Here is a 14,144-nt window from a genome sequence, read left to right as displayed (position 1 = left end):
AAAACTCGAAAGAAAAACGTGGAAAAAGAAAAAAAACGTTGTTGCTGCGTCTTTTGTTTTCTACAAATTGCTCTTGTTGTCACTGCCCACTAGTGTGTGTGTGTGTGTGTTTGCTTGTTTATATACGTATATATTTATATATAGCTATAGCTTTATATGCGGGGTATCACTTTCACTAGGCTGGCGCACGTAGAAAGCCAAATGAAAGCAAAGGCAACAAACGAAAACCAAACAAAAAGCTGACAACAAAACGTTGCACGTTGCGGCAGGTAACAACAGCAACAACAACAGCTAGCCCTATGAAGCACGTATATATATATATGTGGAGATGTATTTATAAGTATGTATAGGTATACATATATCTCTTCACAATTTCCATGCTTGGCTGACGCCTTGGCTCAACCTTTTTCCTAGCTCACATCGGGAAGCAGTTCACCGGCTCCAGCTTCAGTTCCAGTTCCAATTTCTTTGGGCTTTTTTGTTGTGTGTGTGTATTCGGCTCGTTTGAGCGCACAGCGTGGGAGTTACAGTGAAGCCTGGCTGTGTAACTGAAACTGAAATTGAAAATTAATTCATGAACTTGATTTCTTAATTTTGTTGTTGCTTTTGCTCAGTTTCTGCCTCCCTCTCTCTCTCTCTTTCTCTCTCTCTCTCTGTCCCTCTTTCGCTTTATTTTCCGCTATATTTGGTTTTGTTTTGTTTCATGAATTTAAATTTAGCTGCACTGATTTGATTAGTGCCGCCAGCAACAAGCAACAAGCAACGGGCAACAGCAACAGACAACTTGCAACAGCAACAGGCTGCATTGGGTAAGGGGCAGGCAACGGGCAATAGGCAACCGTTATGATGAAATTGCTCGACATTGATTGTATAAGCAGCGGCTGTCTGCCACTTGCAACTGGCCATAACACGCCAGCAACAATTGCTGCTGCAGCCGCAGTCGCAGCCGCAGCTGCTTGGAAAGTTGCATTGGTCAAATGATGCTGCAGTTATTCGAGCATTTATGGCATGACTGAATGCCCAAGACTGTGCACAGTCCATAAAGCAAGCGCTGCCTAATGAGCTGCCAGCTGTGTGCAGCATGAAATGACATACACAGCAGCAACTGCAACAACAGCAGCAGCAACAACAACTGCTCAGAACTTCAGCTCACTGTCTGCATCGGTTGAATGATAATGTTTAGCTTGGAATTTGCAGTCGACACGACAGCAACATCTAACTGACTCACATATGGAGCAGCAGCAGTAACAGCAACAGCAACAGCAACAGCAACAACAGCAACAACATCATGATCTATGGCCAGCGGTCAGCAACAATTCAAAGCCGAATGATGAACAGACGCCTCAGACGTCATGACATGCAAATGCGCCTGGGAACTAACTAAATTGAAAATATAATCACTGAATAGCAATAGCAACAACAACAACACCAGCCACAACAACAGCAACAATTGTTAGATATTTTGCATACGTTACGTTGCTGGCAAATCTCACAGCTTTTAAGTTATTCAGTCTGGTTGCTGGCTGCTGCTTGCTAATGAAGTAAGAAAGTTTTTTATTTGTTAAAAACAGCAACAGCAACAACAACACTAGCCATGCAATTTTAGCTTATAACACTTGATAAGACGCTAAGATTAATTGTCATTCAGCATTAAAATTTACAATTTGCCAACAATAAAATTTGCTGAGATCAAAACTCTCTTGGACTTGTCGAACTTCCACTTAAAAGCGTGGAATTCGAATGGAATTTATTACAATAATTTGAAAAAAATTTTAATAGATATTAGAGATACCCTATATCTCTTACCAAAGGTCTTAGTAAATAAATGATTAGTATAATTTATTATTGGAACTCTCTTAGAATATTCTTCCTGAATTTGAAGTGGAATTGAAGTAAAAATGAAAGTTTAAAAATCCATTCAATTCCAGGTCCTTAAAAAAAACCCTTCGAAGCTTAGCAAAAATGTTTTAAGATACTACAAGCTAAGCACTAACTATACGTTTAACTAACTAAAGCTACAGCTAAAGCTTCAGCTGAAACTATCGATTATCTGTTCTCTTTGAACTTCTAAGACAGATGTGAAACTCGAAATAAATTTCAATAAATACTTTATCACAGTACGGCATTCCGTCACAACAATTCCAGTTGATCTCTCTTATTTTTACAGGGTGTATTTAGCTTAGATCATTTCAGTCACTCTCAAGTATCGTTGGATATGTGAATATGTTCAATGAAGTGAATCGAGCACGAATATTTAATGTTTCTAATGTATGCATTCATAATTCGCTCCAGCCACGCCCACACAGCAGCCCTATTCATATGGTGTCTAACAGAGTACTGCACTGTTGGAAGCTTTCGCCTTGTGCTTGACAATTGTTGTTGTCACTGTTGTTGTTGTTGTTGTTGTTGTTGCAGCTATATTCTCACGCTTTGCATTGACAGCAGTTGCAAGCGGACAGACAGCAACGGCGAGCTGAGAACATTTTGCAATGCTGAATTGTTGGCATTTTTGAGGCGTTTCGCTAACGCCAGCGAGTCGGGCTACAAAATGCCCAGCAACAACAGCAACAACAATAACAACAACAAGAAGAACAGCCAAACTGGAACGGAACTTGCTTAATTGCCCAGCGCAAAGCCATTGGGGAGCTCTGGCCACAGTTAGCCAGTTAGCTTGGCCAGCTTGGCCAGCTTGGCTAGCTTGGCCAGCTTGGGAATTTGACAGGTTGTTGGCCGACAAATGTCGACATCGTCGCATTTTATGAATTACCCACAGCTAAACTAAGCCCGTAGGATCTGCATTGGAAATGCATTTGAATGCCGAACACCTGTTGAAATAATATCCGCCATGAAATTAGCTTCGCACAACTTGGGTTTTTGTTTGCTCGGCAACTGAAAAGTGTTAATTGATCTGCAGTTAAGACTTTATGCAGCTGAGCGGTCCAAGCAGCAGCTGAATGGCATACGCGATGCAGTTTCCATTGAGCTGATTCTCATTTTGCATTTCAAATAACGAAGCTTTGTGAGGGTAGAGGCAGCTCCACTGTGCTATTGTCTGAGATCGAAGTTTTCCTCGAAGATCTGGCAATGGAATGTTAAATCATCCATGTGAAATATGCTTGAACAGGCTGAGGTCTAGATTAGCTAATCAACTTGATGAGCTAACCTGAGGGTCAAGTTTAATGCCTGGCTTATCACATCAATCGCCCATCTAGATTAAAGATTTATATAAGAGGGATCTTATCTAGATGTGCTCTAGGCTGCCTAAAATGCATGACCCTTGGGTCAACCCATCAATAATATCTGTTAAAATTGAGCTCCCATAAGTCTTCCCTATGATTCCCATAGTAATTTTAATATAAATTCCAATTTAAAATTAGGTTAAAGCATCAACTAATCAGCTAAATTAAGAAATCAATCAGAGACCACTAAATGAAACTGTATAAAGATCCCAAGGCCCGAAGACCTTTTTGTTATTGATGAACTTTTAATATGCGAGCCGAAGTTCTCTTGCATAAATGAATATTAATGCCTAATCAAATATTATCAAAATATGCTTCAGCTTAACTAAGATCCCCCTCTCTACCTCACTCTCTCTCTCTTTCTAGATGAAGGCTGCAGTTTCCCGGGCTCTCCGGCGCACAGCAGCGTTGTCTTCACGAACGCGAATCTAACGCAGGGCACCGTCGCCTCCTACAGCTGTGAGCGTGGCTTTGAGCTGTTGGGACCCGCCAGACGTGTCTGCGACAAGGGTCAATGGGTGCCAGAGGGTATACCGTTCTGTGGTAAGTACAGCTAGACTAACAGTTACCCTGCAAAAACTCACAAAGCAACTCAAATAATATTGACTAGCAGATATTATAAAGCGCCAAAAGCTCTAAGACTAATGCAATAAGCCTTCAGCTCTAGGCTACAAATTTAAACTTTTTACCTAACAACAAGACAAGATAATCACTTACCCCTTAAGCATAAAGACCCATCAAACAACTAGCCAAGGGTAGACTGTATGATATTACCCCAAATACCTCTAACTTATTGATAATACGGCTGCACAGTCGAGCATAGCCACGTATGCAAATTATACAGGGTATGCAGGAGCCTGCAACACGCTTACGTGACCCCACCCTCTAGGCCTCTTCAATTTTGTTAAAGGCTATTGTGAAGTGCCTGCTGTAAACAAAAGACTTAAGACACAAACTTGCCGCAGTCAATTGGCCCGTTGAGCATTTTGTAGCTTCAATTAGCACCTTCTGCTTCATCATCAACATCTTCTTCGACATCTTCAGCTTAGCTGACTGCCCAAAACGAAGGCACATGTGCTCTCCATATGTGCACACAACTTTCACCAACGACAACGACAACGACAACGTTCTCAATGATACACGCGCCATCGGAATTCCAATTTCCAAAAAAAAAGCAAAAAAAAAAAAAAAACAAATACCGAAATCCAATTCCAAATGCAAAGTGAAACATGATTAACACGACGCACAATTTGGCCTGTATATGAGTGTGTGTGTATGTGTGTGCGCATGTGTGTGTTCTCGATGAAAGGCGGAACATACGGCAACAGCAACATGTCCGATCGAAATGCGAGTTGAACATTGAACGTAACGATTTGACCCACATTTTCAGTAGTTCGTTTGTTGATCTTTTTTCCATTTTAACTCGTCTCAAACACCACGAAAAATATGTATAGAAAAAAAAAAACGAAATACAACAAAACTAATGTTCTAAGTGAATTAGACTAGACTGCAACTTCCGCCCGTTAGGCAAACAACGTGAAAATTGATTGACAGCAGCAACGGCTCACGCAAGTCGTGCTCGAATCGAAATTGAAATGGAATACAAAATAGAAATTTCAATTTAAGTCAAACTAGTTTCAAAAGTAGCTTAAGATCGATTAAATTTTGATCGAAATGAAAGCTGCAAGTGAAACAGAGTTGAACTGAAATTGAATACAAATTTAATTCAAATTCAAGTCTAGTGCAAATTGAATGAAATCTAAAAGCAGATTGTAAGAAAATCTAATGATGAAAAATAAATGAAAATAGAATATGAGACAAATTCTCATCGATTAATGAAATTTAATTATTTAGATTGACGAATTGGACTTAAAAATTCAATTCAATTCAATTCAACTGAATAGAAATGTGATTTAATTGAATGGTCGTTGAATATAAAATAAAAAAAATAAAAATAAATAAAATAAAAACAAAACAAACAAATAATATAAGCTTAAAAGGAAATTAAAATTATGAAAATTAAATTGAAACTAAACGAATGTCGAATAGGAATGGAATTTAAACGTAAATCTAATTAAAAATTTATTGAAATTAAGTTTTTATTGCAATGCGACTTAAAATTTCATTAACGCTTCATTTCAAAAATCGATTTATATTACTACAGACTCACTAATTTAAGTGAGATACGAATTGAGTTCAATTTCAATGGAGCAATTGTCTCTCAGCCTTGGCCCTTTCTATAGCTACTTAAGCAGCCCATCTGCTCCAAGCATGGGCTCTGACAAATGGTTCTTCACAGAGCATCGTTTAGCTACCGACGCCCACGCAACGTGAAACTAGTTTTTCATTTCCTCATGAATAGTTTACATAACTGTTTAGAGGCATATTTTTGGTCGTCGTTGGGCGAACCTGTTTGGCGTCGCGCTGCAGCTGAATGAAAAGCAAGGCAGGCAGATGATGCCGATGCTAGAGCTTAGAAAAACGAGGGGAAATTCTTTTGGATATCTGGATATATCTCAGCCACAAACATTCACATGTTTAGTCAAGTCAATATCAAGTTGTGTCTATCGATCATCAACTGAGTTGATTGCTAATAGAGGCGATTGGATTCGGTTTTCAGTGAGCTCAAAGTTCGATTTGGTCGGTATGTCATATGTTGTCATTACGTTTCCCAGATTTGTAAGACTTGAGCGTTAACGGTTTTTTTTTTCTTTTCGTTGCGTTTTGTTGACTTACGGCTGTCACTGATTTTCGAGTGGTAAATTGCGCCCTGCAGACAAATTGGCGTTGCTTGCGGCAGCTGGCTGAATGATGGCAGCCCACAGCCGCCGGTACGAATCGTCGGTTTCATTGATTAATTGAACAATGGCTGGATTGAATGGGAATTGAAAGAGCATAGCGCCAAATTGAATGTGAGCGCAATGATTGGGAACCTGATGACACAGCAGGCGGTGCTGCAAAACTCCAAAGCTAAGAGCCCAACATCAAATTGGAAATTGTGGTTAATTGAAAATTGAAATTGAAGCAGAAGTAGGGCGCACTTCCACAGGCATTTGTCACAGTTGGAAAGTGTTGAAAAGTGAGTTTAAAGTTGAAAGAGTAGCTGAAGAGGTTAAGTCTTTAAAATCGAACTAGGTCAAAGAATATAAAAGTAAATTTAATTGAAGATTGCCGAAAAATCGAAGTGAAAATTAATTGAAATCAAATTAGTTCCAAATCTAAATTGAAATGTGAATTAGGCGTCGACTAGCACGATGAGTAAATTAAATTGAATTTAAATTGCTTACAAATTTGCGATTGAAATTGAATAAACATATAATTGAATCAGCAAATTTAAATCAGAAGAAAACTAAATCAAATTCAATTTAAATTGATACTAAATTGAAACTGAAAGTCAATTAAAATGAAATTATTAAAAATGCAAACTAATTGCGTGAGCCACAATAATTTTTAAAGTACTCAAATCACAATGAAATTGAAACGAAATAGTTCAACCAAAACGAATGCATTTGTCAACAACAAACAACTCGCTTCAACTGGGCACTTAATTAACGCTGAAACTTGAACTTGAAGTTGAGGCTGAAGCTGACACTGAAAATGGAGATAGAGATGGAAATGGCAATGGAAATGGAGCTGGAAGTGCCACCAAGAGCGGCACCTGCCAGCCAGATAAGCGTAGATAACTCGAAGCAGTTGCTGCTCACTGTAGAAAGTCTGTTGAAATAAAATACAAAAAAAAGAAAGAAAAAAATAACTACAGAAGATTTTTACGATCTGCGATCTGAGAGCGCGTCATGAGCCGCTGCCTGCCTAGCTGTGGAGCCAAGTGAGCCGGTGTGCCTTCTTTATCCGACAGATGCATCTGATTAATGAATCTCTCACTGCTGCCACACACATACTGACTCACACACACACACGCACACACACACTCGCACTCAGTGCGTAGCAATGTAATTAAGACCAAGCAACAACAATTACAACAAAAAGCAGTTGAAAGAAAAAGTTGGTAAAAAAAAGACCAAATTTCACTTTTGCTTAAATAAGTGTGATACCCTGTAACTAATGAAACCAACGGATAAACTGCATTTGAGCAGATGATTTGCCAGGGATTGAGGGCAGCCAAGCAGCGATAAGGAATACAGAAAGGGTAGCTCAATAGAAACGAGATTCACACAACTTGATATATCTCTTCCTCTTTGATCATAAGAAAAGCCTATCGATATGCTCGCATCTTTACACTATCGATAAATAACAATTATCAAAGAATATGTTCTAGCAATGAGATATTATCGATGCATAAGTCAACCCACTAAATGTGATAGACAAAAGCCTATTTACCCCCTAGATCTTACGGCTCTTGCCCCAAACTCCATTCGATTCGATTCGAGGGTATTTTTATCGTTTGTTAATCTCTTACACACACACACAGGCAATTAGTTTTGGGCCTTGTAACACTCGCTGGGTTCTAACCACTAATTGGTTACTAGCCAGCTAGAAGGTCTGTCGAGTTTGTGACTTTAACTTGACAAATTTTGCAGTTAGAGAGAACTTTTTTATTTATTTTTTTTTTTTTTGTTTTGTATAGGTCTTTGGCTTTTGTTGCCGTCCCGTAAGCGTGTCAGGGCCATGCACAGAGCTAGCCCTGGCCAAACTTCTATGGACCTTGTCTGGGTCTGGGAAATGACAACAATAAGACAAAAGCCTTTGATTTGAGTGCCCAACGCACTCTTCGAAGAACCTATGAAATCTTAATTCGCCATCGCTTTAATCTCAACTATCTTGAACTATTTCTCATCTCGTTAGTGCTAAACGTGGCCGCGGGCAAGGCGCCAATGCAGATATCAACTGAGGGCGCCGGTGCACCACAGAAGGCCATCGATGGCTCCACCTCCGCCTTCTTCACGCCGGAGACCTGTTCGCTAACCAAGCCGGAGCGCTCGCCCTGGTGGTATGTCAATCTGCTGGAGCCCTATATGGTGCAGCTGGTGCGTCTGGACTTTGGCAAATCCTGTTGCGGTAAGTTGTCTGCAAAAAAAATAAATAGATTTTACAGATGCGACATTCGAATGAAACAGTTATCTAGAGCTTTAAGCTTGTGCTAGAGACATATAGAAATTTCAGCTTAGGCAATCTAAATGTCATAGAATGATATCTAAATAAAGTTCTTAAGTGAAAGGATAAATCTAATGGTTGAATATATGATTAAAGCTTTTACTTTTAGCTGAGCTTTTAGTTATAAGCTTTAATGTACTTTGGAAGCTTTTATATTTCTGTAGAAATAGCTATAGAATAAGAGATTATAATTATATAAATATATTATTTGCTGATGGGCATTGGGATTCTATAGCAGAAAGCTATGAAAGTAGATGAATCTATTTAATGAATTGTTGATAAAGCCAAGCAACATATTATTATTATTAATTACTATATTTATTTGAGAGCTTAAAGCATGCTCAAGACTTGAATGGGTTTTAAACCTATAAAGTAGAAGTAGCTTATAAAGCAATGGGAATTGAGCTTAGAATTGGAGTTGGGGCTATTAAGAAAAAAAGAAAGAAGAAAATCTATATGTATTTTATAGATAGATCATTCATCATGGTAGAAGTATATAATAGAGTAAGAAGTCCAGAAGTCTCAGCACTCTTTACAGAAGTAAAATGAGTTCCTTGGCAGAGAAGTATTATGTCTATTGCCACGATTACTGTAAGTATTCTAATTTGAATTCAAGGCGAAATTGAATCAACTTCAAGTGGAGCACAGCCAGGCAGATTGAGTGCTCACTTAGCTGTCCGATTTCAGTTGGTTTTTTAGCCAAATGGCGAATGCGAAGGCGAAGGCGAAGGCGAATGCGGCACGAAGTCGCCTGACGGGTTCGCAGGTTCCACAAAGGGTAGCCCCCAAAACTCACGGCTAAGGCAAACAACTGTCAGAGGTAGAAGAGATAGAAGCAGAGAGCGAGAGGTGGAGGGGCAGAAAGAGTGCCAGGGAGAAAGGGTAGACAAACAAGTCAGGCAAATGCTTTCACTTGGCTGCAACAAGTTGTGGCAGCCGCCGAGAAGACGAAGAAGAAGAAGACGAAAAAATGTGTTATGTGATTTTGCAATGGCTCAGTGGTGCAGCTGGCTGGCAGGGCCTGGCTGTGACGTAGGTAGGTGAGGGGAGGGGAGGGAGGGAGGCAGGGGGGGAGGGCAAATGCAAGCCGAATATTTATGATTACTTTCACTGCGCACTGAACTTGGCTGACCCGCCACATGCTCTATGCTGTATGCCGCATGCTGTATGCCACATGCCGCATGCTGCATGCTGCATGCTGCTTGCTGCATGCCACACACTTGCCCATCTGATTGTGTCTGCTGCTCTGCTCTCATTGCCACAGGCAACAAACCGGCTACGATTGTGGTGCGCGTTGGCAACAATCGTCCCGACCTGGGCACGAATCCCATATGCAATCGCTTCACCGGCCTCCTCGAGGCCGGCCAGCCGCTCTTCCTGCCCTGCAATCCGCCCATGCCGGGCGCCTTTGTCAGCGTGCATCTGGAGAACAACACACCGAATCCGCTGTCCATATGCGAGGCATTCGTCTACACGGATCAGGCGCTGCCCATCGAGCGCTGTCCCACGTTCCGGGATCAGCCGCCCGGCGCCCTGGCCTCGTACAACGGCAAGTGCTACATCTTCTACAATCGGCAGCCATTGAATTTCCTCGATGCGCTGTCCTTCTGTCGGTCGCGCGGCGGCACCCTGATCAGCGAGAGCAACCCAGCCCTGCAGGGCTTCATCAGCTGGGAGCTGTGGCGTCGCCATCGCAGCGACGTCAGCTCCCAGTACTGGATGGGCGCTGTGCGCGATGGCAGCGACCGCAGCAGCTGGAAGTGGGTCAACGGCGATGAGCTGACCGTCTCCTTCTGGAATCATCCGGGCGGCGACGAGGACTGCGCCCGCTTCGATGGCTCCAAGGGCTGGCTCTGGAGCGACACCAATTGCAACACTCTGCTCAATTTTATCTGCCAGCACCAGCCCAAGACCTGCGGCCGGCCCGAGCAGCCGCCCAACTCGACGATGATCGCCCTCAACGGCTACGAGGTGGGCGCCCAGATCAAATACAGCTGCGATCCGAACCACTTGCTGGTGGGACCGGCGACACGCACCTGCCTCGAAACGGGCTTCTACAACGAGTTTCCACCCGTCTGCAAATGTAAGTAGAGCCCTTCGCTGGTCCTGGTCGATCATGCCCGCTATACCCTATACTCTAACACCGTTCACTTTGCAGACATTGAATGCGGTCTGCCCGCCAGCATTGCCCATGGCTCGTATGGACTGCTCAATGGCACCGTCGGCTACCTCAGCCTGGTGAAATATGCCTGCGACGAAGGCTACGAGATGATTGGACGCGCGCTGCTGACCTGCGACTTTGACGAGCGCTGGAACGGACCGCCGCCACGCTGCGAGAGTAAGACTCACCTCTACCGCTACCTCGATCTCCCACTCACTCACTCACTCTCTCCCTCTCCCACTCTCTCCTTCTCTCCCTCTCTCTCTCTCTCAGTTGTCGAGTGTGATACGCTGCCGGGCAACTATTACAACACGATCATTAGCGCTCCGAACGGCACCTACTACGGCTCCAAGGCGGAGATCAGCTGCCCGCCTGGCTATCGCATGGAGGGACCGCGTGTGCTCAGCTGCTTGGCCACGGGCCAGTGGAGCAGCGCTTTGCCGCGTTGCATCAAACTGGAGCCCTCCACGCTGGCCACGCCACCCGCACCGCCCTCGACGGCCTCGACGTCCTCGCTGCCGCCGTTTAGGCCCAAGATCACGGCCAGCACGAGTCGCACGCCCGCCTATCGTCCGCCCATCAGCACCAGCAGCAGCAGCAGCAGTGCCACGCCCAGCACAGTCGCCAGCTATCCACACAGCACGCCACAGGTGGAGATCAATGGCGAAGGTGAGTGAGAGCAGAGAGCCAGAGAAAGAGAGAGATAGAGGTAGCATCATCTGTGTTTCTCCTCCCATTGCAGTCGACTCCGATGAGGACATTGTCAATGTGCCGGTGCCGGGTACTGTGCGCGAAGAGTTTCCGCCCCGGCGCACCATTCGACCCGTGCTCATACCCAAGAAGCCCAGCAGCACGCCACCCACCAGCTACAGCACCAGCAGCTCCAGCTCGAGCAGCAGCAGCACCACCCAACATGCGCCTGGACCCGTGTCCACCTACGCCCCGACGCCGGCGCGTACTCGACCCACGCTGGAGACGACCACGCGGAATACGCAGCAGATCATCCTCAACTCGCATCCGCAGGACAATGAGATTGCCGATAGCGTCAACATTCGCCAGAATCAATCGCCCAATGTCAACGTGCCGTTTGCCGTCGACAATCCCGATCGCAAGGAGACCAAAGAGGCCAAGCTCAATCTTGGAGCGATTGTGGCTCTGGGTGCCTTTGGTGGCTTCGTTTTCCTGGCTGCTGTCATCACGACGATCGTCATCCTGGTCAGAAGGTGAGTGCCAAGACAGTCCATTGAAACTTGATTGAAATTCGAATTCGAGCAGAAAAAGCAGTCGAAATTGAAGGCGAAATTGAATAGATATTCAAGTTGAAAGCGGAAAGGAGACATTGAAGAGCAGAAACTAAAATACGAATTTTCATTTTGCAGCTCGAATTTTAAAGTCGAAATGGAAATTGAAAGCAGATACTAAATATAGATATTGAATGCGGAAATTCAATACAGATATTGAAAGCTGAAATAGAATGCATAAATTGTAATGTACATTGAGAGCAGATATTGAATATAGATATTGAAACTGAGAGTAGATATTGAATGCAGAAATTGAATGAAGAAATGAAAGGCCGAAGCTGCATTTTTAAATTTAAATTTAAATTGAAATTGGATATAGATATTGAATGCAGATATGATAAGCATAAATTGAAAATAGAGATTCAAATATTCACTTTTCAGTTAAAGAGACTTAAGTTTAAATTGAAATATAAATTGAATGAAAAGCTGAATATTAAAATGAAAATTAATTCAAATTTTAATTGAATTGAATTAAAGTATTAACCAGCTATTGAAATTCTACTTTTTTGAGATATATATGAAGAAATCTTGAGTCAGGTCTTGAGACAGGTCTTACATAACCAATAGAGAGGCTAATAGACTGCGCTTTGCTAAGATTTTAGATTAGTTTTATTAATATTTTAAGTTCCCTTTTTAAAAAATAAAATAAGAAACACACAAAAATTGACACCAAACTATATACCCCATTTCCAACTGTATACCCTGTAATTGTAACTGCTTCCACTCCAGTGTTGTTCGCTCACAAACTCAAAATGCGATTTGTTGTTGTTGTCGTTGATGTTGATGTTGTTGTCTTCTCCACCTACTATAACTGGCCTTGCTCTCTCTCTCTCTCTCTCTCTCTCTCTCTCTCTCTATCTCTCACTCTGGCTGTCTGTCCCTTTTTCTCTCGCTATCATTCTCTATCTCATCCAGCTTTTAAGCTCTCCCTCTTTCCTGCACTCTCTCTCATTTGTATATCTCCCATTTTTGTACATATTCACAGTGTAGAGCAGAGTTCCCTCTCTCACTCGCTCACTCTCTCTCTCTCTCCTTCTGTCTCTCTCTCTCTCTCTCTCTTTCTGCCTCTCAGTCCAACGCACACTTGCACCACTCACACACACACATTCACACACACTCACTCACACACACACACACACACACATACATCGATACGCTTTCTCTTTCTTTTGTTGTACAACTCTCTTTTTTCGTTTTCGTTTTCGTTCTCTTCTGTCTCTTCGGCAAATATCATTCGTCAGCACCCCGAACAGCAAACGGCGCCACCTCGCCAAACATTTTACCAATTACAATCAACACAACCACCATCACCACCAGCGGCACCATCAGCTCCACCCGCATCATCAGCAGCAGTCGAGATCCCATCCGCACCACAAACGTCAACAACAGCCGCAGTCGCAGTCGCAGTCGCACCACCGTGCTGCACCACCCAACCGTTTGCCCAGCTATGCGACAGCCACAGCCACCAGCGCCACCAGCTATGCCTCGACAGCGCAGCTGACGCGCTGCAGCAGCAAGGGTGGTGCAGGTGGTGCAGGTGGTGCCGGTGGCGGCCTGCTCGGCGGCTACCACATGCGACTCTTCGGCGATGGCTATGGCAGCATTAGCTCCAGCACGCGCGGCGAGGCGCCAGCGTCGCTGTGGTACAGCGTCCTCGCGCTCCCCTTCGAGGACCAGAAGCTGGCGAGGCGGGAGCTGAGCACCTATGGGCGTGGCTATAGGGCGCGAGCGGGTCTCTTTAGCAGCAATCACATGTGAAAGAGACAGAGCGACACAGAGAAAGAAAGAAACAACCTAAGAACAACGAGCGAGAGGAGACTAGCTCAAACCAAAGAAGTGAAATGATGAAATAGAAATGAAACGAAACGATGTGAAACGAAACGAAACGATGTGAAATGAAGCAACCAAAACCGAAGACTACCTGCGAACGTAATGTGAACGTGTGCCAAAGACGAGCTACAATCAATCAAAGCAATTCAATCAAAGCAATTCAATCAATCAACTCAGTCAATCGAAACGAAACCGCAACACGGCCATATTAACACACAAATGTAAGCAGCCAACAACAAGAACAACAAGAACACACATACTCTCCACACAATATACAAAACACGCTCAGTCAACAGGCTCAATCAATCAGTCAATCAACAATAGCAAGCATATTTGGAGCTTCGGAAATGAATGCTGTGAGGGCTGCCCGCTATCAATCAATCATTAATCAATCAAGCAATCAATCAATCAGTCAATCAAACTCAAGCTGTTGTCGGGCCACACCCACATATATACACACACACTCATACACACTCATACAGTCGCCTGCACTTTCTCTCT

General features: G+C 43.4%; 1 protein-coding gene across 7 annotated transcripts in view; it reads left to right on the top strand.

Annotated features, from left to right (window-relative positions):
• The window catches only part of LOC108619127 (uncharacterized), a 33,087-nt gene that overhangs the window by 15,820 nt on the left and 3,123 nt on the right, over positions 1-14,144 (top strand). For 5 of the 7 annotated variants that reach the window (XR_016271434.1, XR_016271433.1, XR_016271435.1 and 2 more), the window contains exons 3-9: positions 3,606-3,782; positions 8,043-8,255; positions 9,616-10,434; positions 10,510-10,689; positions 10,786-11,181; positions 11,255-11,735; positions 13,055-13,864. Coding sequence is in view for 2 of the 7 variants with exons in the window: in XM_089476179.1 (XP_089332305.1) it covers positions 3,606-3,782; positions 8,043-8,255; positions 9,616-10,434; positions 10,510-10,689; positions 10,786-11,181; positions 11,255-11,735; positions 13,055-13,567 (2,779 nt within the window). In the remaining 5 variants the exon portion in view is untranslated. The remainder of the gene's footprint in view (positions 1-3,605; positions 3,783-8,042; positions 8,256-9,615; positions 10,435-10,509; positions 10,690-10,785; positions 11,182-11,254; positions 11,736-13,054; positions 13,865-14,144) is intronic. The other 2 variants (XM_089476179.1, XM_018015486.2) reach the window with 2 other exon arrangements.

The sequence above is a fragment of the Drosophila arizonae genome, chromosome X (assembly GCF_054131065.1).
Source record: "Drosophila arizonae isolate 15081-1271.41 chromosome X, UAZ_ARI_1.0, whole genome shotgun sequence".
NCBI lineage: Eukaryota > Metazoa > Arthropoda > Insecta > Diptera > Drosophilidae > Drosophila > Drosophila arizonae.
The sequence above is the reverse complement of the archived record's forward strand: the minus strand, read 5'-3'. Positions and strand labels throughout refer to the sequence as shown.